This window comes from Salvia splendens, chromosome 21 (assembly GCF_004379255.2).
Source record: "Salvia splendens isolate huo1 chromosome 21, SspV2, whole genome shotgun sequence".
Classification (NCBI taxonomy): domain Eukaryota; kingdom Viridiplantae; phylum Streptophyta; class Magnoliopsida; order Lamiales; family Lamiaceae; genus Salvia; species Salvia splendens.
This window is the reverse complement of record NC_056052.1, coordinates 19,679,531-19,704,636: the sequence shown is the minus strand read 5'-3', so window position 1 is coordinate 19,704,636 and position 25,106 is coordinate 19,679,531. Positions and strand designations below refer to the sequence as shown.

General features: G+C 37.9%; 2 protein-coding genes across 3 annotated transcripts; both read left to right on the top strand.

Moving 5' to 3' along the window:
* The first annotated feature begins 3,725 nt into the window (after nt 1-3,725).
* LOC121783655 lies at nt 3,726-6,447 on the top strand. 2 transcript variants are annotated; one of them, XM_042181797.1, is made up of 3 exons: nt 3,726-4,410; nt 5,453-5,518; nt 5,859-6,447. In XM_042181797.1, the coding sequence occupies exons 1-3, from the start codon at nt 3,946-3,948 to the stop codon at nt 6,141-6,143; spliced, it is 816 nt and encodes a 271-aa protein (XP_042037731.1). In that variant the 5' UTR covers nt 3,726-3,945; the 3' UTR covers nt 6,144-6,447. The 2 variants fall into 2 exon arrangements, with proteins under 2 accessions (XP_042037731.1, XP_042037730.1); XM_042181796.1 differs by having other exon boundaries at nt 5,453-5,638.
* Nucleotides 6,448-8,873: 2,426 nt separating this feature from the next.
* On the top strand, nt 8,874-19,222 carry LOC121784345 (CASP-like protein 2B1). Its single transcript, XM_042182499.1, has 5 exons — nt 8,874-9,091; nt 9,181-9,313; nt 9,632-9,858; nt 18,900-18,913; nt 19,068-19,222. Exons 1-5 carry the CDS (start codon nt 8,874-8,876, stop codon nt 19,220-19,222), a joined length of 747 nt encoding a protein of 248 aa, XP_042038433.1.
* The last annotated feature ends 5,884 nt before the right edge of the window (nt 19,223-25,106 follow it).

Genomic DNA, 25,106 nt, shown 5'->3' with positions numbered 1-25,106 from the left:
GAATTTGAGCTCCTCGGTAGACCCCCCCCTCGCAACCTGCTGCGCCCGCCTTTGCCCAACCGGGCGAGGTCGGCGACCGAACGACCGAGGAGTCGGGACCTCCTGGGCCGTCTCAGGGAGGTTTGACGAACCACCGCTGTTGCCGCTATAATCTCCGGTATAGTTCAGTCTCTGCCTCTTCGGCCAGCCAGCGTCGACGCCTGCCCGGAATTTCTCCGACTCGTTGAGCACAGCGTAGCAGTTCCAGTAGGTGAACTCATAGTACTTCTTATCCGGATCGGGGTAGGCTCTCTCCGCAATCCTCCTGCAGTCTTCCTCTGTTTGGCCACTGGTCTGCATGCGGATGGCGTTGGCGTACAAACCCGAAAATCGAGAGACGCCAGCCCTGATTCGGTCCCAGCACTTCCGGACCTCCTCCCCGGTGCACGGTCGCCCTTCAGGGCAAAATGCCCTGTAGGCTGCGGCTATCTTGGCCCACAAGTTGACGATCCTCTAGTTGTTCGAAACCAGAGGATCGTCGCAGACACTCACCCACGCCTTGGCAACCGCAACGTTCTCCGCGTCTGTCCACTTCCTCCGGCCCCGGATTTTGGCTTGGGGCTGCGACGACTCGCCGACCTTCTTTGCCTTGGCCTTCTTCTTACCCCGCCCTACTCCCCGGCTTTGAATGAGAGTTTCCGAAACCTCGTTAATATCAAAACCCAAGTCCGCTAAGGAGAAGGTCTCCGTATACTGTGCATCCGTTGGGGTCGATGTGTGCGAAGAACCGGTGGAAAAATCAAAAGTCGGCCGATAGGCGTTGTCCCCCCCGTGCGTCCCCTGCTCCGGGGGAATAATCTGTTGCGCCGGTGGCATCATCTGCTGCGCCGGTGGCTGCATGCCGGGTGCCCACCCCGGAATCATATGCTGCCACGGGTACATGTTGTAGTACCCGCTCATCGGAGGCCAACCACCTCCCCCAGGAGCCGGGGAAGTATGGGACCCTGCCCCGGGAGTCGGGGGCGTCTGAGACCCTACACCGGGAGGCGGGGGAGTCTGAGACCATCCCCCGGGATTAACTGGAGTACCTTCGTAGTTGTTCTCCATTGCTCATTATTGATCTTGTACAGAAAGTAAGGTAGAGAGAGAGTACTCGTTAAAACAAGTGGTGCGAATGAAAATGAGGTTCAACGCGCGTATATATAGTGTGTTCGAAAAAAAAAAAAAATTTTAAATCCGACGCCGGTTTGGCTCCGATCCGGGACGCACAATGGCGCCCGTGAGGATCGGCGTCGGAACCGGCGTCAGCGCGGGAATCGGCATGGCGACGCCGATTTTGACGCCGATTTCGCCCACGCCGGTTTCAATGGTTCGGCATCAAACCGGCGTGGGCGAAAAATCGGCGTGGCGGTGGTGACGCCGGTTATTGTGGATGCTCTAATCACTTCCTGCTAAGCTATAATAGACCGTCGTGTTGAACTATTAAGGTTTCGATGATTATTAAGCTAGTGTTTGATAGTATGTTAAAAAAATACTCTTTTCTATTATTTTATTCTCTCATACTTTATTTCCTCTTATAATTATTTTGTTTTCTGATTAACTTATTAAATATTTATTTTTGAATTTCTGTGTCCGAAAAAATGTCTCAATAATGGAGGGAGTACTTTAGCGTATGTCACGAAGTAAGCACATTGTATATTTGTATTGAAATGGTGTCTATAGCTTGAATTGGAACTAGTAATATTTTTTTTTATTAAAGCGAATAAATGCTACCAAATCATTTGGCCTGCAAATAGTTAGAGCGCCGACACCCAAACCTCAGGGATGTGACCATTACTCATACGTATATAGACATAGTATATACTACTTTTTATTTGATCACATGTCTACACCGAATTACCGAAAACAGAATTTTCTTTAATACCCAATTATATTTTTTAAATATCTATTTAAAAATTTAGGATATATTTTATTGAAAAACTTGTGTTGAAATGCCCGATGTTTTTACTTTTTCTTTATGCTCAAATAATTGTTGTAAAAAACATCATCATAATGCTTTGTACCTTGATGTGTTATTATTTTAACATCTCAAATCGTGTACTTTGTATAAAAATTAGTAGTTGCATTAAATATACTTTTTGAAAACGTTGTTCAATCTTTCAACATTTAATATCAAATTCAGGTTAACTTTGCCCATCAAATTCAATGCACATTGAAAAGAGTTTTTTAGCTAGCAGTTACACAAAGTGACAAAACGATAATTGTTCCTTCACCAAGAGCCATAAAATGGATAGAGAGTGATGTAATAATATATAGTCAATTAAAAAATAACAAATAAGTGGATGGATTATGAGTTTTATAATTAGTTGATTGCATCTAGTTTGTTATATTCACCAGGGGTTATGTTTGCTGAAATTCAAAATTGATATGATTATGAATGAGAATCAAAGTCCAATTGTCATTAGGTTGTACGAATACATTTCCTAACTAAAACTTTGTTTGCAGCTAAAATACAGCCAAATGAGGATAAGCCAAATTGTCTAAACAAAATTTGAGCTGCTATAAGTCATCAACAGCTAGCTAGCTGTGTTAGACATATAATGAACGCCCTTACAATCTTTGCATCAAGCTAAAGGAAAAATCAAAGTTGTAAATCCTAATGTTCAAATACTCAATCATATGTTTTAATTAAATTATCATATCACTCAAAGTAAACAACCGTTTGTGTTTTGAAGGCCGCGTTCCGTTTGTCAGACAAGATAATAGTGAGATGTAATATGCGATGAGCCAAAATAGGGTGGTTTCTATAGGATTAAATTAGTCATATGGGTGAAGGTGAGCTGATTAATCATGAGATACAATATAATTTTAACATTGTGAAGGCAGACCAAGATACATTGTACATCACAGACTAAGATACATTGTACATTATGGGACAAACTTTTGAGAAAAAATAACTAAATAAGAGATAAAATTAGACATCACCTTTAATTATAAGTAATCATGACTACTAAAGTGCACGAGAATATTAATTAGTTATTCATTTTGAGGGAAGGATGACAATGTTCAATCCCAAAAGACCTTATGAATACTATTAATGTTATCAAATTATACTTATACTCTAACTAAAAAAATATCTCATCGTTTAGAGGAAATAAAGGTGAAGTAAAATTCTCATGACAAAGCCGTAAAACCAGCCCCAAAAACAAAAGCAATGCAACTAACTAAGAATGATTGCAAAAAGTGATTACATGCTTTCTTGAATACGTTTGAGGAGTAAACTAAGTAAGCATGGTGCATGTGTTCGGAGAAAAAAAGGAAAAAGAAAAGAAAGATGAAAGGCAAGATGTCCAAACTTAAAAAAAAAACAAAATCAAATTGGCCGAATAAAGACAAAAACCTAATTTCAGCAATTTCTCTATAAGTGAAAATTGTTAAATACCAAATCACATGAAATTTCTCAAATTTCTTAAAATCTGAAAATTAAATTATAAAAAATGAAAATTTTACAATTATTCCATCCTTTTCATTTCTATGCAGTAATATGCACACTTCCCATCAAATAAATATGTACTATCATTTTAATTAAAGAAAGTGGATTAATTGTTTGTCACATCATCACATATTTTGCTAGACATATGACAGATAAAATAATTGTACACTTTCATCAATGATAGATTCATAATTTAATTTTCAGATTCTAAAATGTATGGAACAATCTTGATTTATTGCAATTTGGCCTTCACTTAAATAAAACCCGTAATTCCAACTGGCATATTTAGACTGACCCCCTAATTAATTTCCCAAAAAAACATTAAACAAATTCAGACATTAACGTGCTATGTTTCCTTGGACTTTCTTCACTCCTCCAACAAGGAATCAAATCCACCGTCGCAGAGATCTATTTCTCTCTCTCTCTCAATCTCTCACTAATCCACACACCAAAATAATCTCCGGCCACCAAAAATGTCAATGCATGGGAAGACCGATTCGGAGGTGACGAGCCTGGCCCCGTCATCTCCGAACCGGGCCGTGTACTACGTGCAAAGTCCCTCGAGGGACTCTCACGACGGCGAGAAGACGACGAATTCGTTCCACTCGACGCCGATCCTGAGCCCCATGGGCTCCCCGGGGCGCCAGTCGAGGGACTCGTCCTCGACCCGCTACTCGGGCTCCCTGAAGCCTGGGTCGCAGAAGTCGAGCAACGGGTCCCGGCGCCACCACCACCACCGCAAGGCGGACGAGAAGCAGTGGAAGGAGTTCGACGCCATCGAGGAGGAGGGCCTCCTCGACGACGACTCCGGCCGCCGTGGCGTGCCGCGCCGGTGCTATTTTCCGGTGTTCGTGCTCGGATTCTTGGTGTTGTTTTCGTTTTTCGCTTTGATCCTATGGGGCGCCAGCAGGAATCAGAAACCTAGAGTCACCATGAAGGTAACTACTTTACGTTTCTGAATTAGAAAATGTGCAAACAGGCGATAGAAATCTATAATTATAGTACCATTTAAATGTGGAAAACATTTTATAAATGTGTATAGATGTGATCTTTAATTTTGATTAGTGGCATTCATTAATGTGTCTGAATTGGTAAATAGGAGAGCAATTTGTTGGTAAGATGGTGAGATCTGGTGTTGCAATACATCATTGAATTGACCATTTTGCTTAGATTTTTATTTGACCACGTGAAATGAGCAACCAACTACTTCATTCGGTGGAAGATGTTGAATTTTCATCTGGTTATTTTTATTTAGAATTTAAATTTTTTAGAAATACTCAAACTTATATTCCACTTATCTGTATTTTTCAATTACTAGTACAAGTCGAAATATTAGACCATAATTCATTTATAAGTCAATTTGAGAATATATTTAGATACTATAGGAATGAGTACTAGGGATGTAATCAAATGCAAACTATAAATATTGTACAAACTCCATTCAAACTATGATCTGCACCGTTAGAAAATATCAACAGATGACAAAATAATAGCAATAAAAAATCTCAACACAGTGTCAACGGTTGATGCTGCGTTGATATTGGGTTGATATTTTCTGTTGCTACTATTTTGTCATCTGTTGACATTTTCTAACGGTACAAATCATAGTTTGGAGTTTGTATAATATATAGATTTGCATTTTATCACTATCCATGAGTATTATATGTGAATATGTGATATTAAATAGATCACGCCCAGTCCCCTGTGAGCATGTGCTAGGGCCCAAAATATTAGGTAGGCACAAAATACTGCATGCTTCTGCATTTATAGTTATAGTATCTAAATGGGAAATTTTTAATTTAGCCCATATTTAATATACAAAGGAGTGGACCTTAATTTGGTCTAACCTATTAAAAATAGCAACATTTCCCCCTTGATTCACAGAATTCTTTTTATTTTGTGTATTTATCATGACTCACATATTTGGTGTGAAAGTGAAACTAAAATTTCAAATTTATGGAAAATTGAATAATTTTGCAGAGTATATTGTTCGAGGACTTCATGATCAATGCAGGATCCGACGCATCGGGTGTGAGTACTGAAATGGTAACGATGAATTCAACAGTGAAACTCGTGTTTCGTAACGAAGGAACGTTTTTTGGAGTGCACGTCACGTCTTCGCCATTGGACCTTACCTTCTCTCAACTTCCTATTGCCACCGGAGCTGTAATAACTTCTCCTCTTTCCCATTTATAACTCCATAAGGTCAAATTGTCAGAAAAACTATAAAGTTTGAACAAATTCTAGTCTGTCACGCAACCTTAAAAACAAGTCAGAAAAATCACAAATATTCTATTTATTCGCAATTAACTATACTGCTAGGCAAATTTTTTATATCTGACAGCTGAGAAATCATACGTGGACGTCACGGTTCGATTGATTGCAGATAAAAAAGTTCTACCAATCAAGAAGTAGTCAAAGGACAGTGAGTGTGATGGTGAGAGGAAGCAGCATTCCGTTGTACGGAGGTGGCGCGGATTTGGGCAGCAAAGAAGGGAAACCGCTCATGCCAGTTCCACTTGCTATGAATTTCACTGTTCGGGCCCGGGCTTATATTTTGGGCCACTTAGTGAAGCCCAAATTCTACAAACGAGTCCAATGCGCTGTCGTTTTGGACCCAAAGAAAATGAACGTGGCCATCTCTTTGAAGAATTCATGCACTTACAATTGAGAGAAGGGGAAAAATAGAAAATATTTTGTGTGAGAGAGAAAGTCATGCTATTATTCTATGGCTGATACGAGGGCGGTGGAGAATCTTTCCGGCGCCGGCGAAGGGAAGAAGATTACTTTTAATAACTTGCATCTCTTGATTAATTTTGTTTGTGGGAAATTTGTGGTTATTATTATTGGAAATTGGTGGGATGTGTTTTCTTTTTTTATGGGTGTAGTTGAATTTGTTATTAGTATTATGTTATGTTATGATATTATGGACGTAGTAGGGATTTTGCATGTTTAATTCTCATTTTATAAGGAAATCATTTGTGATTTGTTATGTTAATACATAGAATGTAACAATGAAGTATAGATAAAAGACACTACATGAAGAAAAATATGACCCTAGGCCTAGATAATTTATATCAGTTGAAGTAATTTTAGTTGATAATATAAAAATATATATTTAAATTAAGCATCTTAAAAATAATGAAAAAGTTAAGAAGTCACAAATAAGCGCCGACAAAAAAAGAGGGTGGGAATGGGAATGGGAATGCTTAGGCATATCATTATCATATCCAAAGGCCACTCTCGAATCCTTGCCCTTTCTCTCTCGGGCTGCCAAAACCGCAATACCACATTTCTCTCATTAAGTTTCCTTTTATAGCTCATTGTTTTTGTTCCATGCTATTCACTAATATACTTAGTATGTTACGAGGGAACGGAATGGGAGGACGCGCTGTAATTTGACGGGTTGTAATTTTACACGTTCTAGAGATTCGTGTTGTAATCTTATGTTTTCCCGCAACGGATCACTTGTAGCATGTAGGGAGAATGATACACCTAGAATATGCTGATCACGTCTCGTAGGATCTATTCACTAATCTATTACCCTTACATATACATAGAAAACTCCAGATTAATTTTCAAACCGTTCCAACACCAAGATCCACCCTTAGACTATCACTTGTCATGTTACGTTTTTAATCCAGGAGTTTCTTAATTATGTACGCCCTTAAAAGAGACATCAGAATTGAGACCAGACCACTCCAGTATTAATTTGGTGTACGTTCAAATAACACAGATTGAATTGAGCACGACCGATAAGAACTAACTTACACATGAATTCAATTATATAATTAATGAAAAAACATGTTCAAGCAAACGTTATGCAAACTAGGAGCAATCTGTAAATCTAGCGACTCATGGTGGTTACAAAGATGAAATCAATACATGTAAATACCACAGTGAACAAATCTTCCATAGATGAAAGTTTCGACCGACTCACAAAATATGTGCACTTTGGCCCTCTACCTATAAGTTTTGATGCACCTAAAGTGACTACACTCTTTGCTGAGACTGTAGTCAAAGACCATGGGTGTCCCAAAAACACAATTTTTACGAGTTCCTTTTTCGAGGAACTACTCAAGCTCAATGGCACGTAGTTATTATTTACCTTTACTTAACGCCTTCAATTAAGGGTGGCAAATCGTGCGTGTTGTGTCGTTATCGTGTCGGCACGATAACGACACGACACGACACGATAACAGTAAACACGAACACGATTCGTTAAGAAAACTCCAAACACGAACACGACCCGCTACCCTCATACACGAACACGACACGAACCACTTCGGGTCAACACGACACGATAACAACACATATATGACACGACATAATAACGACACTATAATAATAATAATATTATAATATATTAATATTATTTCTAATATTAAATTTTAAATTTAAATTTTAAAATTTTAAAATAAATAAAAAATATATTGATATTATTTCTTAACGTGTAACATGAACAAGACACGAACACGACACGAAGTTTTCACGTCGTTATCGTGTCGACACGAACCCAATAAGCTTTGACACATACCCATTAATTTCGTGCGGGTTCGTGTCGTGCCAAAAATTGTCAGCCCTACCTTCAATCAGACACAATGCAAATAAAATCAAATATTACGATTTAAATGACAGTTATATCTAAATACAATATTTACTTAATTAAGTTTGATTTGTTATAAGAGTATAATGGGGGGTTTCAATCTATTATTTTTGAAAAAAAAATGTTTAATATATATACCTTTAAGTATACTAATTAAAGAATTCATCCCATTAAGTTTGTGAGCTCTTAATTCGGTAAACTTAGTTAAAATCTAGTCTTTAATAATAATTCAAACTTGAATGTAGCAATACTCGATTTCATACATAACACCTACTAAATGTGCAGGCGGAATTTGCGGCAATTTCACGAACTCATATTTTATGATATTCATATAAAATATCGGATTAATTCAAGTATCCAACCCATTGTTTTTTTATTTATCTCTACAGTGATCTAGTATTTCATTTTCTTGGAAGCAGAATCCATTGCTCCTTCCCAGAAAAGCAGTGATGAATCTTAGGCATTCGATTTTAAATGCTGTATCAGATACCCGAAAATGACTCCTGCTTCAATATCATATTAATATGTCTCTCCCATTTATAACAAATATTATTTCTCCATTCTTTATTAATTTAACGAGCTTCGTAGCCACGTTACATGGCAATCCGATAGCCCTTCTAGCAAACTCCATCATCATCTAAAATTTAAATGGCCACAAAAATAATAAAACTAAATATTTATACATTTAAAATAAGGGCTTGTTCTAGGTCTATATAAGGTCGTAGAAAGTAGCTAGTTGAGACAATACCTGCTTCTGTAGTGTGTGTATTTTCTTCGTCTTTATTAAGAAGGATCATGAGCTATCTCGGTGTGGGTGTGAGTCCTGGCAATGTGCCAGTTTACACTAATTTGAGTGTGATTGAGAAGAGAGTGAGGGTTGCTGAATTAGTATTGAGGTTTATGGTCTGTGCTTTCGCAGTTGTTTCGGGTCTTCTTGTTGGAACTGACTCACAAGTTAAGGAGATCTTTGGTATTAGGAAGAAAGCCAAGTTTACAGATGTGAAAGCCCTTGTGTGAGTTCATCAATCTTACTATATTTAATTTTTTTTGTTATGTATAAATTAATTGTTGTTTTATTAATTTTTGTGATTTTGTTTTGCAGTTTCATGGTGATAGTTAGCGGTTTAGCTGCAGCATATTCACTAGCCCAAGTTGTTAGGTGTGTTTTGAGTGTGATGAGAGGGGGTTTGCTTCTCAACAAGCCCTTGGCTTGGGCCATTTTCTCCGGTGATCAAGTATGTGATTTGTAAGGGTTTGTCCATGTATAATCGAACCACACATTCGTATGATATTATCTGCTTTGCGCTAAGTCCTCACAATTTTTTTCTTGATACACTTTCAAAAAGCCTCATATTCCAATAGTACGATGCCTTTTGAAATCCTAAGAACAAAAACCAAAGAGCTTAGCCAAAGCGGAGAATATACTACTATGTGGAGTTCAGGTGTGCATCGACAAATTTAATCCCACTCAAGCATGCAAATGAAAAAAACAAAAATATATAGTAATTGTATAGAGATAATAACATAAATATTGTGTGTGATCATGTGGTCAGGTGATGGCTTATTTGGGCGTGTCTGCGGTGGCAGCAGCTGCGCAATCGGGGGCGCTGGCGAAGTTGGGGCAGCCGGAGCTTCAATGGATGAAAGTATGCAACATGTACGCCAAATTTTGCAACCAAATAGGTGAGGGAATTGGTGCTGCTCTGCTGCTCAGCCTCTCTATGATATTCCTCTCCGCTCTTTCGGCTTTCAGTCTCTTCCGTCTGTATGGCCTCAATAAGCCCAAGAAATAGGCTACGACTAAGGCTAAAGGTCTTGGGTTCGAGCAAACTTTATCGTGGTTTTTAAATTTATGTTAATTTTTCCAATAAAATATTAGGCTACGACTATACTATTTTATTCTGTCTATTATAACAAGTTAATATGTTGTAATGATTTATTTTTCAGTTTGATTTGGTTGTATAATAATATGGGGATTTTGTTTTGTGGCTCCGTGATGTTTGTCTGTTGAATTTTCTTACAAGGACTAGGAGTGGTTAATTGCACTCCCACAATTTATTGTGTCCCCCTATTAATGAACTACAATTAGTAACTATTTATCACTCAAATTTATAAACTAAAAATATTATATACCCTAGCTTTTGAATGAACTTATCATAGTTAATAATCAGTAATTAAACAACTTAGACAATAAAGATTTTAATTCGATTAGTGAACATACTAGTTAATTATCTCAAAATTATACTAACACATGATAAACTAAATGTAAAAATATTAAAAGATTTAAATACAATATAAAATGGGACACAGAGTGAGACATTGAAATTGAGAACTTAATCTTTTGAGGCTTATCCCACTCACAATTAATTATTTTCAGAACATTTTATTATTAAATAATTTTTTATTACATAATATATCATGATTAACATTTATAATAAAAAATTGGATTGAAAAAAAAAACACACCACATTTTAAAAATTTAAATAATCAAAATCATAGTATGATATCTTAAAATTCTAAATTAAATGTTAATCACAATACATAATATAATGGTTAAATTTTATTTTGTAACAGGATATTATTAAAATGATAAAGTTTTAAGTTTGAACACTGTGGAATGCTGAAGATTGTAAGATAGACGATCTCATCCAACGAAAAAAAGTAATAGGAAAACCTACAAAGAAATTTAAAAAACAAGAATTATTTAGAGCATCCACAACCGTGCTCTTGCCAGCGGCACGGTTGTGGGCCCGGGCGGTACTATTCATGCCTGCTCTCTGGCAAGAGCACAACACCCACAACTGTGCTCTTCCGCAAGGACGAGCACAATTAATATAAAATTCAATTACACAAAAACATTTCCATAATATTAAAATTCATTTAAAACCCACAATAAATATTACAAATGACAAATAAAATTAAACATTGCATAATTAAAATCCTAAAAATTAAAAATTACATAATTAAAATCCTAAAAATTAAAAATTACATAATTAAAATCCTAAAAATTAAAAATGACACTACTCGTTGCCGAATTTCGCCCACATGTGGTTGATTAGGTCTTCTTGTAGTTGATTGTGGATTCGAGTATCGCGCATTGTGTGTCTTGTCTCGATCCTCTGGCCAACCGTCGTATGCTCGCCTCGGCGTAGGGGAGACCTCGCTGTTGAGCTTCCGGCTTCGTCCTCGTCGTAGAAGCTAGCCGCCCTCGGCCCTTCGTCGGCTATAATCATGTTGTGTAATATAATACACGTGAACATGATGTCGGCGATATTATTCACGTACCACAGCCGAGCTGGGGCCTTCACAATGTTGAATCGAGCTTGAAGGACCCCGAAGGCTCCTGAAGTAATCTGCCGGAAACCGCGGCTGGTCGGCAAAGTAGTCGGCAACGAGCCTTTCGTGGGCTCCCTCCCGGTCACGATGGATGTACCGTCGATTTGATCTGGTTCGTTGAGGAGGAGGAGCAGGGGTATTCGCCGCGATATATGCTTCGTAAGCGGCACGATGTTGTTCGTAGTATTCTTGTTCTTCGCGTTCCGCTTCCGCCATAATATGGGTGAAATCCATTTGAGATTTTGAGTGGGTGATGAATGTGTTGATAGTTTGTATGAGAATTATGAATGAGAGATGAATGAGAGATGATTTGATGTGATAAATGGATGATGAATGTGTGTATTTATAGATGATTTTGGGGAAAAAAAAAATAAAAAAAAATCAAAAAAATTCAGAAAAAACGGGAAAAAAACGGCCATATTTTTGGGATTTGGAAAATATTTTTTTTTTATTTTTTAGCATTATTTATAATTAAATACCGATTTTTAAAAAAAAAAAATAAAAAAAAGTTTAAACACAACGGCTATGCCGTTGACGAATGGGAGCGCGCCACGTGTGCGTCCGCTGGCACGGACGTGCTCGATACATCGAGCAGCGCCGTGCCAGCGGCGCGGCTGCAGCGGCGGCGGTCCTGCGCCTTGCCAACGGCGCGGACGGCGGTGGCGTCTTTCGCCACCGCTGCGGATGCTCTTATACCTATATAAAAACATCTTGGTTAAAGAATTTGACTTTCTCTAATATATGTGTCACTTTGACTTTTCTACACTCATTTTATAAAAATAATAATAAATAGTTAAAATGGAGAAACGGTAAGTATTAGAGAATAATGTAGAGAAAAGACACGGAGGAAGTATATTCAAATATAAATTTATCGTTTTAAATAAGAGGCCACAAGTACAATACAATGACAAATGAACAAAAAAAATTGAAAGTAAAAAATCAATACAATAATAAAAAAAACAGACATTTTTGGTGGAAAATTATGTACTCGAAGGAACGATGATAATTAAATGCGAAAACACATGTGGTCATCCTCAACAATTATAGAATCGATTATAGGTGTTGGCAATTGAAACTAAAAATATAACACATAACTGTCCAACATCGGTATCAAGAGAAAACTGAAACTAGTATATAAGTCTCATGGGCCCCTCCTCCTATCACCAATTGGTTTTAGGATGGAACCCATGGATTTCTATCATGGTATCAAAGCGGGTCGCCGACTGTGGGTCAAATTTAACTGACCCAGCAGTATATCTGGGCCGAAACCGAAAAATGACTGACCCAGCAGTATATCTGGACTTAAAAATTTGGGCCTAAGTGATTCAACCGATCGAAAAAAAAATGGGCCGATTGTCCAATCAACTAGAAAAAGTCCAACCCCTCCAAGCTTCACCTTGAAGGGTTTGAGGGAGAGTGTTGGCAATTGAAACTAAAAATATAACACATAACTGTCCCACATCGGTGTCAAGAGAAAACTGAAACTAGTATATAAGTCTCATGGGCCCCTCCTCCTATCACCAATTGGTTTTCGGATGGAACCCATGGATTTCTATCAATAGGAGCATTAATTTGTGAAAAAATAAAACAAAATAAAACACAAAAAAATGAAGTCGAAGCAATCTAGAAAAGCAAGTAGGCGTAACACGTGTGCAACTAGCTATTTAAGTGCATGCATGCAGAGAGAGTTTAATTAGAATCCAGATTCCAGAACACCAAAATGTAACCACAAATTAAAATGTGGGGTGTCTCATCTCGGAAATGAACAATATTTCCAACTATAAATAGCCCAGTCATGACTTTTGGTTGACCACGAAAACTCATTTAATTCCCAATATTTGAGTTGTTATAAAAATTAAGGCTAACACATAGTTTATTTTTTATTAATAATTTGATGAAAGACAAAGTTAAGAGCAAATATTTATACTCCATCCGGCCGATAAAAATAAAAACATTTCTAATGGTACGAGCTTTAATACATAGTCATTGATAAAGTAAGAGAAAGAGAAATAAAAATTAATTAAAGTATTGTTAATGGAAATACGATCCACTTATAGAAAAAAAGAAGTTACCAAAATTAGAATGCAGCTAGGACGAATCAAAATAACAGAAAGGCTCTATTTTTAAGGATTGAAGGATATCACAAATTTCCTAAACTATAAATTGCAGTGACAATGGGCTACTTGAATTTTTTCTATGCTGCTTGAGGAAAATTATTCGTCCACTAAAATATGGAGTGTCAAAACTTGAGTGGAAAATCGGTGAATGTGTATTTGACATCACTTTCCCATTAAAAAAAAGAGTGAACTACTTGCCCGCAGGGGCGTAGCACAGTTGACAACGGAGGGGCAGATCTTGCTGCAATGAGTATAGGTTCAAATCTCACTGATGTCATGTAGTTGCTTCTATCTCGCACAAGTGTGAGGCCTCCCCCCTTAACAGGCTATTGCGTACCCTGATTTAACACCCTCACATTATGTCGAGCCGGAGTGTGGGGGCAGCCAAGGCGACGGAATCGCCTTTTTGCTGCCTTTATAACACTCCCTTTATAAAGTATAGAGTGCAATAAAACTGTTTTATCCATAGAGTGAACTTCATAAATGGTACCTGATCTTTCACTTTCGCACATAAATGGTATCTGATCTTTATTTTATATCGTTTTTGGTACCTATAAATCACATTTTTGGTACATAATGCAATTTTCACCTCAAAATACCCTCTAAGGCCATCCGCAATGGGGCGGACGATGGCACGCCCGATGGCGCGCATCGTCCGCGCCCGCCATCGTCCGCCCCATTGCGGGTGCGTGACATAGGCCGCGGACGATCGTCGCGCACTATACTAAGGGCGCGGAGTATAGCGCGGACGATGTCCATCGTCCGCCCCATTGCGGCCTACGAGGACGATAGGCCATCGTCCGCCCCACTGTGGGCTACGCGGACGATGGTCGCGGACGATGGCACGCGTTTTCGATTTTCTATTTAAATCTCGTTTCTCATTCATTTGTACATACGAACATATCGACTATCTCTTTACATATTCTCTCTCAACATCCAACCAAAATGAATCTCGGCGACGACACCAATAGTTCTAGTTCGTCTGAGTCCGGTAGTTCAACGTCAGAAGCATTAGATGCAGCCGTTGAAGAGGCCATGGCGGCATGCTATGCGGCAATGCAGCGCGAGGAGGAGGCGGCGGCAGCGGCGGCTGAGCAAGTCCATAGGCCTATTCGACATAGGACGTATGTCCGACGCGACCACCCGGAAGCTCACAGACGTCTGGTTGAAGACTATTTTGCCGATCAACCACGATGGGGCCCGACTGTTTTCCGCCTCCGGTTTAGAATGTCGCTGTACCTTTTTCTCAACATTGTTCGGACATTGTCTTCACGTGATGAATACTTCACATTTCGGGAGGACGGCATCGGCAAACCCGGCCTTACACCATTGCAAAAGTGCACGACTGCTATTCGTCAGATGGCATACGGCACCACGGCGGACCTTTTTGACGAGTACCTCCACTGCGGGGATTCTACCGGCCGCGAGTGTCTGAAGCGCTTTTGTCGGGGGATAGTAGAGGCCTATGGCGACACATATTTGCGCAAGCTGACTGCCACTGATTGCCAGGGTCTGATGCAGATGCACGAGACAGCGCACGGGTTTCCTGGGATGCTCGGGAGCATCGACTGTATGCACTGTCAGTGGAAGAATTGTCCGACGGCGTGGAGAGGCCAATTCACAAGTGGATACAAGGGCAGCCACCCGACGATGATCCTCGAAGCCGTCGCTGACCATCGACTCTGGATCTGGCATGCTTACTTCGGCGTAGCCGGGTCGAACAACGACATTAACATCCTCAACTCGTCCACCCTCTTCACCGAGCAATGTAACGGCAACGGTCCGACCATCGAGTTCACTGCCAACAGATCAGCTGCCCAATTGGTGAGAAGAGGGTTTTATTTGCGCAAAAGCAGGAGTCGGCGCGGAAGGATGTCGAGCGGGCATTTGGTGTGCTCCAATCACGGTGGGCAATTGTGAAAGGGCCGGCTCGTTCCTGGTACAAGGAAGTCATCGCCTATGTCATATATGCGTGCATAATCATGCACAACATGATAGTCGAGAATGAAGGTGGAAGCATCTCCGATTGGAATGAAGACGACCGTGCATCTAGCTCGTCCGGTACGTCGACCGAGACACCCGATAGAGGGTTACCGTTAGGCTTCAATGAGGTTCTATCTGGACAGGCCTCAATGCGCAACCAACAGGATCATGCGCAGCTCATGAGCGACATGATTGAAGAAGTGTGGGCTCGTAACCGCCGTCGCTGAGTTTGCGTTTTTTTAATTCGCATTGTAATGTATTAATTTTTATTAAATGAAATGAAGTTTTTGAAACTCGTATTTTAATTTATTAAGTTTTTTTAAATTCGTATGGATTTTGTAAATATTAAAAAAATGATGATGTGGCGCACCATAGGGCGCGCCTTAGGGCGCCCCACTGCAGGTGGGGAGGTAGGAGGATAAAACTGATGACGTGGGGCGCCATAGGGCGCGCCTTAGGGCGCCCCACTGCTGATGCCCTAAACAAATTTATTTTTCCATTTATGTCATAAAGGATATTTTGGGCATTGACAAAACAAGTACCAAAAGTGATATTATAATATCTTCTCTCATTCTCCTCACTCTTTATACTATTATTATTAACCAATATTAATATTATTATTTTGATGTTATAAATTAATAATTAATTTATTTTTTAATATCATTTAAATATACTTAATCATAATTATGGTTATAATTATATTAACTATTAAAATAATAATATTATTATAATAGTAAAAACTAGTAGTAATTAATAACTAATTGTAGTCTTAATCAAAATTTAAAACTGTTAATGATGAAGAGTTGAATATTTTTAGTTAGGTGTTTCAACCCTAAACTGAGTATAAATAATTAAATTAAAAATATTTAATTCATTTAATTACTTTAAATAGTTAATTTAATTAGGTGTTTTCTTATTGATTTATATTATGAATGCAATTAGATGTATGTATAAAAACACTAAAAAGAAAGAAGAAAAAGAAAAGAAAGGAAAAAAGAGGAAACATAAACTAAGGAGAAAAAAAGAAAGAAGAAAGGAAGATAAAATACTAAAAAGAAAGAAGAAAAAAGAAAGAAGAATAAACTAAAGAAGAAAAAAAGAAAGAAGAATAAACTAAAGAAGAAAAAAAGAAATAAGAAAGGAAGAAAACAAAAATCACATATTTGGTTCTATTTAATTGAAATTTTCAAAAATATCCTCCATAATAAAAAAAAAATCATATGTTTGGTACCTAGGGTTATTTTTGTCATGGAGTACCAAAAACGATATAAAATAAAGATCATGTACCATTTATGTGCGAAATTGAAAGATCAGGTATCATTTATGTAGTTCACTCTTATCCATATGGTAGATATGCACAAGATTCAAAAGGCAATTACTATAATACTTCCTCCGTCCATGAAAAATAGAATACATATGTGAATGACAAGGGTTTTAATATGGAATTGGTAAAATAAGAGAGAAGGGAAAAAAGTAAGAGATAAATAGTGTTAGTGAATGTGGGGTCCACATTATTAGTAAGGGAGAAGGGAAAAAAGTAAGAGAGAAGTTGTTGAAAACTTTCATTTTTTAAATATGCTATATTTTTCGTGGACAACCAAAAATGACAAATGTGCTCTCTTTTTTTATGGACGGAGTGAGTATTAGATTTTTGTGCTAAGGATATTTTCGAAGATCCGCATTTTCAATAGTTTAATAGGATGATTTCAAAGTTCATGAGTAATTTACGGTTGTTAAAATAAATAGGATATAGAGATAAAGAAAAAGTATTGAGTGTAACACAACCAAAAAAACAAAAACAAAAACAAAAGTAGAATTACATTGTAAATAATTGAAATACATTAATTAAAATTTAAAACTATAATATACTATTAAAGCTGACTAGAGGAACTCTCTTTCCTCAAGATTGTGATACACCTCAATAGTTGTAACGCTCCACTTTTTAACCCTAAATTTTTTGCATTTAACACTTTTAATATTGTGAAGTCCGTGAATTAAATATCGAGTGGAATTGTTATTTGATATTTTTATGACATAATTTGATTTGGAATTTTTGACTGTGCATTGACTGAGTTAATTCTGTTTACTAAGTGGCGTGGCATGTTGGAAAATTGATACTTGGGGAATTAAATTATTATTCATATGAGTGGTATCATTGCCGAGGAGAAATAACTTTTTACGAAATTGAATTTGCAATGGCGATCTTGCAATGTGAATTTAATATTTCCTTCCGTAAGAAATATTTATTGGACTCAATTCCGTGTTGGGTACAATAAATAAAATAATTAAACCAAGACCAATCCTATAAAAAATAAATTGTTGGCTACACAATTTAAATAAAATACAAACGATCATCAACCAGATTAATCTAATTAATTCTTGATCCCTTTTCATGAGCCCAAAGTCTTCTCTTAAAAAATCCCTTACACTCAATTGAGTGAGAGTTGATAAAAGAAGATTGGCCTTGTTTTTGTAAATTCTTGCAGGTTTCAGTGAAGTAACTTGTGAGGTGGAAATTGATTATGAAGATTGGACTGGTCCCATATTTATTAATTTTTTACTTCATGCTCTTTCCAAGAGCACAATACCCCCATCCATGCTCTTTCGCAAGGACATGCTCAAGGGTTCCACCATTCTATTATTCAATTTAAATCAAAACATTTCCACAATATTAAAATGCATTAAAAATATCCAAAATACTATTACTAATTACTAAAAAAAATTAAAAATTACATAATTAAAAGCTTAAAAATTAAAAATTTCATAATAAAGTCTAAAAGTAAAAATTACATAATTTAAATCCTAAAAATTAAAAATTACATAATTAAATTCATAAAAATTAAAAAGACCCACTACTCGTTGCCAAATTTCACCCTAATGTGTTTGATTAAGTTATCTTGTAGCTCAGTGTGGGTTTTGGTATCGCGTATTGTGTGTCTTGTTTAGATCCTCTTGCGCACCGTCGTATGCATACCTCGGCGTGGGGAAGACCTTGCGGTTGAGTTTCCGGCTTCATCCTCGTCGTTAAAGTTAGCCGTCATCGGTCCTTCGTCAACTATAATCATGTTGTAGAAGATAATACACGTGTACATGATCTCGGCAATATTCTTAACGTACCACAGCCGAGACGGGGCCCTCACAATGTTGAATTGGCCTTGAAGGGTTTAGGGTTGAATCGACGTCTTTCCGAGCAGCCTCTTGACGCTGCGCATAAAGAACCCATCTCGGGTCTTGCTGATTGTTGAGCGTCTTCATGAAAGTCGACCATCTTGGGTAGATACCATCGGCGAGATAGTAACCCATGTGGTATGGATTTCCGTTGACGGTGAAGTCGATCACCGGTGCTACACCATTCAAAACATTATTGAAGAGTGGTGAAGAATAGAGCACGTTCAAGTCGTTGGATCCGACAACACCAAAATATGCATGTCAAATCCATAGGCGGTAGTCGGCGACCGCTTCAAGGATAAGCGTTGGGTCGCCGCCTTTGTGGCCGATTAAGTGTTGCCCCCTCCAAGCATTCAGGCAATTCTTCCACTTCCAATGCATGCAGTCAATGCTGCAAAGCATCCCGGGAAATCCGTGGACTGTTTCGTGAAGATGAAGCAACCGTTGACAATATTCGGTGATAGGTGCCCGAAGGAATTCCTCGCCGAAAGAAGAACGAACGTTGTCGCAAAATTTTTTGAGGCATTCGATTCTAGTTGACTCACCCACATGCAAATACTCATCGAAGAGGTCAGCCGTTTGCCCAGTAGCAAGTCGTCGGATGGCATAAGTACACTTCTGCAATGCCGAGAGGCTTTGCCGACCGGTTGCGTCTCTACGTGATTGAAAGTATTCAACACGGACGGAAAATGTGTTGACAATACGCATAAACAACCATTTTACCATAAGTAATCTTCCGGAAACCGTGGCTCGTTGGAAAAATAGTCGGCAACGAGCCTTTCGTGGGCTCTCTCCCGGTCATGAGGGATGTAGCGGCGATTTGATCTAGTTGGTCGAGGAGGAGGGGCGGGGGTAGCAGCGGCGACATAGGCTTCATAGGCAGCACGATATTGTTCATAGTATTCTTGTTTTTCGCGCTCCGCTTCCGCAATGATATCGCTGAAATCCATTTTTGAAATTAGAGAGGGTATGAGTGAGAGGAAGATGTAGATGAGTTGTATGAAAAAATATGAATGAGAGATAATTTGATGTGAAAAATGGATGATGAATGTGTGTATATATAGATGATTTTGGAATTAAAAAAATTTAAAAAAAATCTAAAAAAGGTAATAAAACAGGTATATTTTTGGGAATCCGAAAATATATTTTTTAAAATTTTTAATATTATTTTTTATTTTTTTAAAAAAATAGAAATTACAACGGCTAAGCCGTTGGCCAATTGTGTGTTGTCACATCGCCCTGCTCAACGGCATGGACGTGCTCGATGTATCGAGCACATTCGTGCCGTCGGCAAGAGTGCAGCGGCGGACAGCAGGGTGCCGCGCTGTTGGCACGGACGCGATCCTTCAGCAAGAGCACCGTTGGGGATGCTCTTAGGGTGAGGGAGCGTGAGATCATGGGAGGGGAGTTATTTTGCTAATTGATTTTTCCCAATTAAATTGAGAATAAAAGTTGCCTTGACTAAATTATGAATTGGAAAAATAATTTGCAGATTTGGGAGAAGACTAAATTGGAACTGCCGAGCCGACGAACGGCTCTGACAACGACTGCTCGACTTCGACCAAGGCTGACCGGCAAAGCACGACAGCAACGGCGTCGACCTTGGTGCAGGGCGACGGAGCTCTAATTTGTTGTTCAATTGGTGTGGTGATTTTGAGAGAGAGCTGACGGGATTTTTGGAGGTGTATGCTGAGTTTCAAATTGGAGTGTTAATTTCTGTTCAATGTTTGGGGAAGAAAGTCGAGGAGTGAGAGAGAGAAGTGAAGTTAGAATTTTGTTTTGTCCCGTAACTGCAATTTGGGGAAGAACACAATATTAGGATTGGTATACAGAAAAACATATTTCAAGCATGTTGTACGAATAGAATTGTTTGTGTACAATAAACTTTACAATCCAGTTTTAACCCAAGGCGAGAAAAAGTAATTTTATCGCATTGGTGTTTGCTTATGCATTTATAAGATGTTTCGTAAACATTTAAATGTATAACAAGTCTAATTCTTCTACATAGTAGACTGGTCTTGAACAACGTTAACAAAAGGTGACGCAGTCGGTTCTTTGTAGAAGAGAAATAGAATTTCACAACCTAGATAGGCTTTGACTACCTATCGTGAAAGGTTGCAGTGTCAGTCCGCATGTTTCCTTACCTTAGGAAATAAACGACACTGATGTGGTATAGCACTGAAGGATCTAACAGTTGCGATAAGTCTTTCTTGTTATTTAATGAAAGACGAAGTCTCGGTGATTGTTATTTCTTAATCATTGTTGACATAACAATGAGCATACGATTGATTATGCACCACTTTGATTTATCAAATGGTGCAGATTTTTCGTAATCTAAGAATCCTGATATCTTGGGTAGTGGTGATCAATGTCTAGAGGTGCTAGTATTGTTATTGCAATGAATCGTGTGCTGGGTGAGTTCAGTTTGATAATGTTCTCAAAAGATGTTCGAAAAAGGTTTTATTATTCAGAAACCCGACCGGTTGGAATTTATTCCAGAATAATAAATAAAGATTTTGAACTAGACAACTCTTGGAAAAAGATATTAATTAATTAAAGTCAAATGACAGATATTAATGGATATTTATATCTTAAACACGAGAAATAATAAATAAAGATGTAAAGCCCGGATTGCTCGTAATTTGGTATAGGAAGGGCGGTCATTATTATTTTACTGTAGTGGCTGATAATAATATTCTGTTGGACTTGTATTAAATTGGAGCTCAATTTAATTAGTAAAAGTCCAACAGGTTTGGCTCAAGTCCAACCTCCATGGATCCCTAATCTGGTCCATCATAACTTTATATAAAAGTAGATTAGAAAGAAGATTGAATAATATTTTTTGTTAAAAATTCGTTCCTCTCTCTTTGAGATTGGGCGATTTTTCTCAGTTCTTACGAAACTGAATATTCAGTCTTCTTCTCTAATTATCTGAGTTCGGGATACAAATTAGAGAGTTCGTGGTTGAGTATGAAGAACATCACGTGGAGAAGGTGCAAGCAATCAATGATTCTTTGGAGAATCAGATCAGTAATTCTAAATCGTAGGAATTCATAAATTAGGGTTTTGATTCCTTATTTGTGAATTATGTGTGTTCTAGCATGCAATTGATTATTTAACATGTGAATAATTGATCCCGTAATCAATTAAATAGATCTGTATGCCTGATTTATTTATTTATGCATGACTTCTGTTGTGTAAGGGGTACCAAATCCTAGCACACAGTAGAGAGAAAGAATGAGTAGCCGATGGTTTTTAAGAAGGAGAGTATTTTGTTTTGTTTACTTTTCAGCTGTGCAAGTGATACGAGCATATTCTTAAATTATCTCCATATCTTATTATTTATTTAGCATTGATTTATATTATCTTTTCCATAGTTAGTTATTGATTCTCCATATCTTTTGCTTAAGATATTATTATATTTGATTTACTAGATTTTGGTAGGATATTATTGTATCCCCACATATTATAAATATGTGTAGGAGACCTTCATATTATTCATACAAGAAATAAAATACTTTTTACGCCATTTATCGTTTTCCTCTCGTGCACAAAGCACGAACCCTAAATTTCGATGCCGGATTGATGAAGAGGAAAAAGATGTTATTCATTCTAGTGTTAATGTTAGTGGACCAATTTATGGTAGTAAAGATGGCATAGATGATCCATGTAATGTTGTTTTTACTTGCCGAGAACCTATACATGTGGTGGAGCATATCATGTTGGATATTACAATGTTGAGCAACAAGATTGATTCTTTTTTGTTGAAAGAGGACGAAGATGGTTCCATTGAGGATATGAAGAAGGTAATTGCCTGTGTATATGTGGTTTGGCATGTTGGTGATGTTACAAGTATTAATCATCGATCAACTTTCCTCGACGCTGATGCACGGTTGATTCCTATGTGCAATGACATGCAATGTTTGGGCATGCATGGATGCATTGACAAGCTCCCTATGTTACGGTAAATAGTCACACGCACTATCTTCGGGCGAGACATAAATCTAGTCAACTAATGGATGACTTCTCATATCTCGGCGAAGCATGAGAATAATATTAAAGATGGCAAGAGCACTTGTATCCCTTCTTACAAATGTTGCTCACCAACGAATTCATGGAGTATGTTCTCATGAGGAGAAGGAATGGGAGAATGATACTTTGCTCAAGGTCTGGAAGGAGTTTTCTGGAGTGACCATCATAGGTGCTGCCAATGCAAAATCTTGCATTCTAGAGGAAATGGCTAAGCAATTAGCTGCCAAATCAGTCACTCTAAAGCTGATTGGAATTATCGAGCTTAGGATGAGTGGGAGAGTTAGGGAAGTTACTAGATATATTGATGAGTTTTTGGAGTTTTTTGTTGATGCTTTTCTTGATGTGCCGAGGAATGAGAGAGTTCGTGGGCGTATGTATACATTTGATCCAAGTGGTGATACCTCGCCAAAGCTTCTGGTCGCGACACTCTTCGTTTTGTCGTGGTTTCCACCTTGAGGACAAGGTGAATTTTAACCGTGGGGGAGTTGATACGAGCATATTCTTAAATTATCTCCATATCTTATTATTCATTTAGCATTGATTTATCTTATCTTTTCCATAGTTAGTTATTGATTCTCCATATCTTTTGATTAGGATATTATTATATTTGATTTACTAGATTTTGGTAGAATATTATTGTATCCCCACATATTATAAATATGTGTAGGAGACCTTCATATTATTCATTCAAGAAATAAAATACTTTTTACGCCATTTATCGTTTTCCTCTCGTGCACAAAGCACGAACCCTAAATTTCGACGCCGGATTGATCGACGGGCAAAGTTCCCGTGACGTTCGACGCGATTTTATATTGTTAAGGAACTTCATCCTTAACGGCAAGGAACACCAAATCCTAGCACACGTTAGAGAGAAAGAGTGAGTAGCCGATGGTTTTTAGGAAGGAGAGTATTTTGTTTTGTTTACTTTTCAATAAGGTTTATAAATTTTGTTTGTGTATGTTAGAAAGGGAGTACACGTGTGGTTTGAATGGGAGTATATATTTTATGATTAAAATCCTTTTCTTTCTTTTGTTTGTAAAGGAATGGGAATTGGTTAATTAATTTTTAGGCCAGTTGTTTTAAATCTCTAGCAGTGGACCGACTTATTTAATTCCTAGGGCAGGGAGTGTTGATTTTTTTATTATACTAGTTAGAGTGGTTAATCTTTGGGCTGTATTAATTGAGTGGGCTGTTTTTAATATAATTTGTTGGGGTAGGAACGGCCAGAATTAATCGAAATACCTAAGTTTCTAATTGGGAAAAATTCGTAATCTTGATCGAGAAAATAATTAGAGACATAGGATGCATCTTATTTATTTAGAAAGTTGTGTTGATTTATGTGTTATTTAAATGTTAAAGATTATTCCTTGCAAACAAGACGTGATATTAAGGGAAATGAAATAATTAGGGATTAACCACTCACGGTGGGCTTTCTTTTAAATAAGGACATTGTCATAACTATTTTATTGATGAGAATGAAACTATGTTTATTACGCCATGTTTTAATTTTAACGTGCCTATCTGATGTGGCTTTTGCCATCTATGGTTAAATCGAATTCAGATCCATGTAGGACTACAAACCTTACTTGGATTAGTGTACACCTATGGTAGACAGTGTGTCATCTTATGGGTTTGCCGGTCTAGTGACTTGGATTGTTGCCACTGTCCATGTCATGTATGTACCGATATGGTTGACGTCTATGAGAAAATGACTGATTACTCAGCCCTCGGACGACTTTCTAAAGCTAAAACCTCGATGGTTACTCGTTGATAGCATGATAAATGTTCGTTTGATAACTATTTTTTGGCAAAAGTCCACTGAGTATTTTTATACTACTCAGCCATGCATGTGTTTTCCTTATGTGCAAGCTGAGCGGCGACGGGCATTGGGTGGTGTTGAGCAAATAAAATTGAAGTCTTGTTTGGTCGTCTTTGAATTTTGAGTGTCGTTGTGTCTTCATACATGACGTCACTCTCTTTAGTCAATTAATACAAGAAAGAGAGTGATGTCATGTATGAAGACACAACGAAACTCAAAATTCAAAGACCACCAACCAAGACTTCAATTTTATTTTCTCAACACCACCCAATGCTCGTCGCCGCTGAACCTGCACATAAGGAAAACACATGCAGGGCTGAGTACTTTAAAAATACTCAGTGAACTTTTGCCGAAAACAAGTTATCTAAAGAACATTTATCATGCCATCTACGAGTAACCATCGAGGTTTTAGCTTCAGAAAGGCCCGAGGCACTAAAATCATGCCCATTGTAAAAGTCGACTGATCAGTCATTTTCCCATAGACGTCAACCATATCAGCACATACATGACACACGGTCTACCATAGGTGTACACTAATCCAAGTAAGGTTTGCAGCCCTACATGGATCTGAAT

What these genes read in the sequence shown, in the direction of transcription:
- LOC121783655 (XM_042181796.1), top strand. Translation starts at nt 3,946, where the DNA reads ATGTCAATGCATGGGAAGACCGATTCGGAGGTGACGAGCCTGGCCCCG. An exon ending in AACCTAGAGTCACCATGAAG is followed by an intron (nt 4,411 to 5,452) that starts GTAACTACTTTA and finishes ATAATTTTGCAG; the next exon opens with AGTATATTGTTCGAGGACTT. An exon ending in TTCCTATTGCCACCGGAGCT is followed by an intron (nt 5,639 to 5,858) that starts GTAATAACTTCT and finishes GATTGATTGCAG; the next exon opens with ATAAAAAAGTTCTACCAATC.
- LOC121784345 (XM_042182499.1), top strand. Translation starts at nt 8,874, where the DNA reads ATGAGCTATCTCGGTGTGGGTGTGAGTCCTGGCAATGTGCCAGTTTAC. An exon ending in ACAGATGTGAAAGCCCTTGT is followed by an intron (nt 9,092 to 9,180) that starts GTGAGTTCATCA and finishes TTTGTTTTGCAG; the next exon opens with TTTCATGGTGATAGTTAGCG. An exon ending in CCATTTTCTCCGGTGATCAA is followed by an intron (nt 9,314 to 9,631) that starts GTATGTGATTTG and finishes TCATGTGGTCAG; the next exon opens with GTGATGGCTTATTTGGGCGT.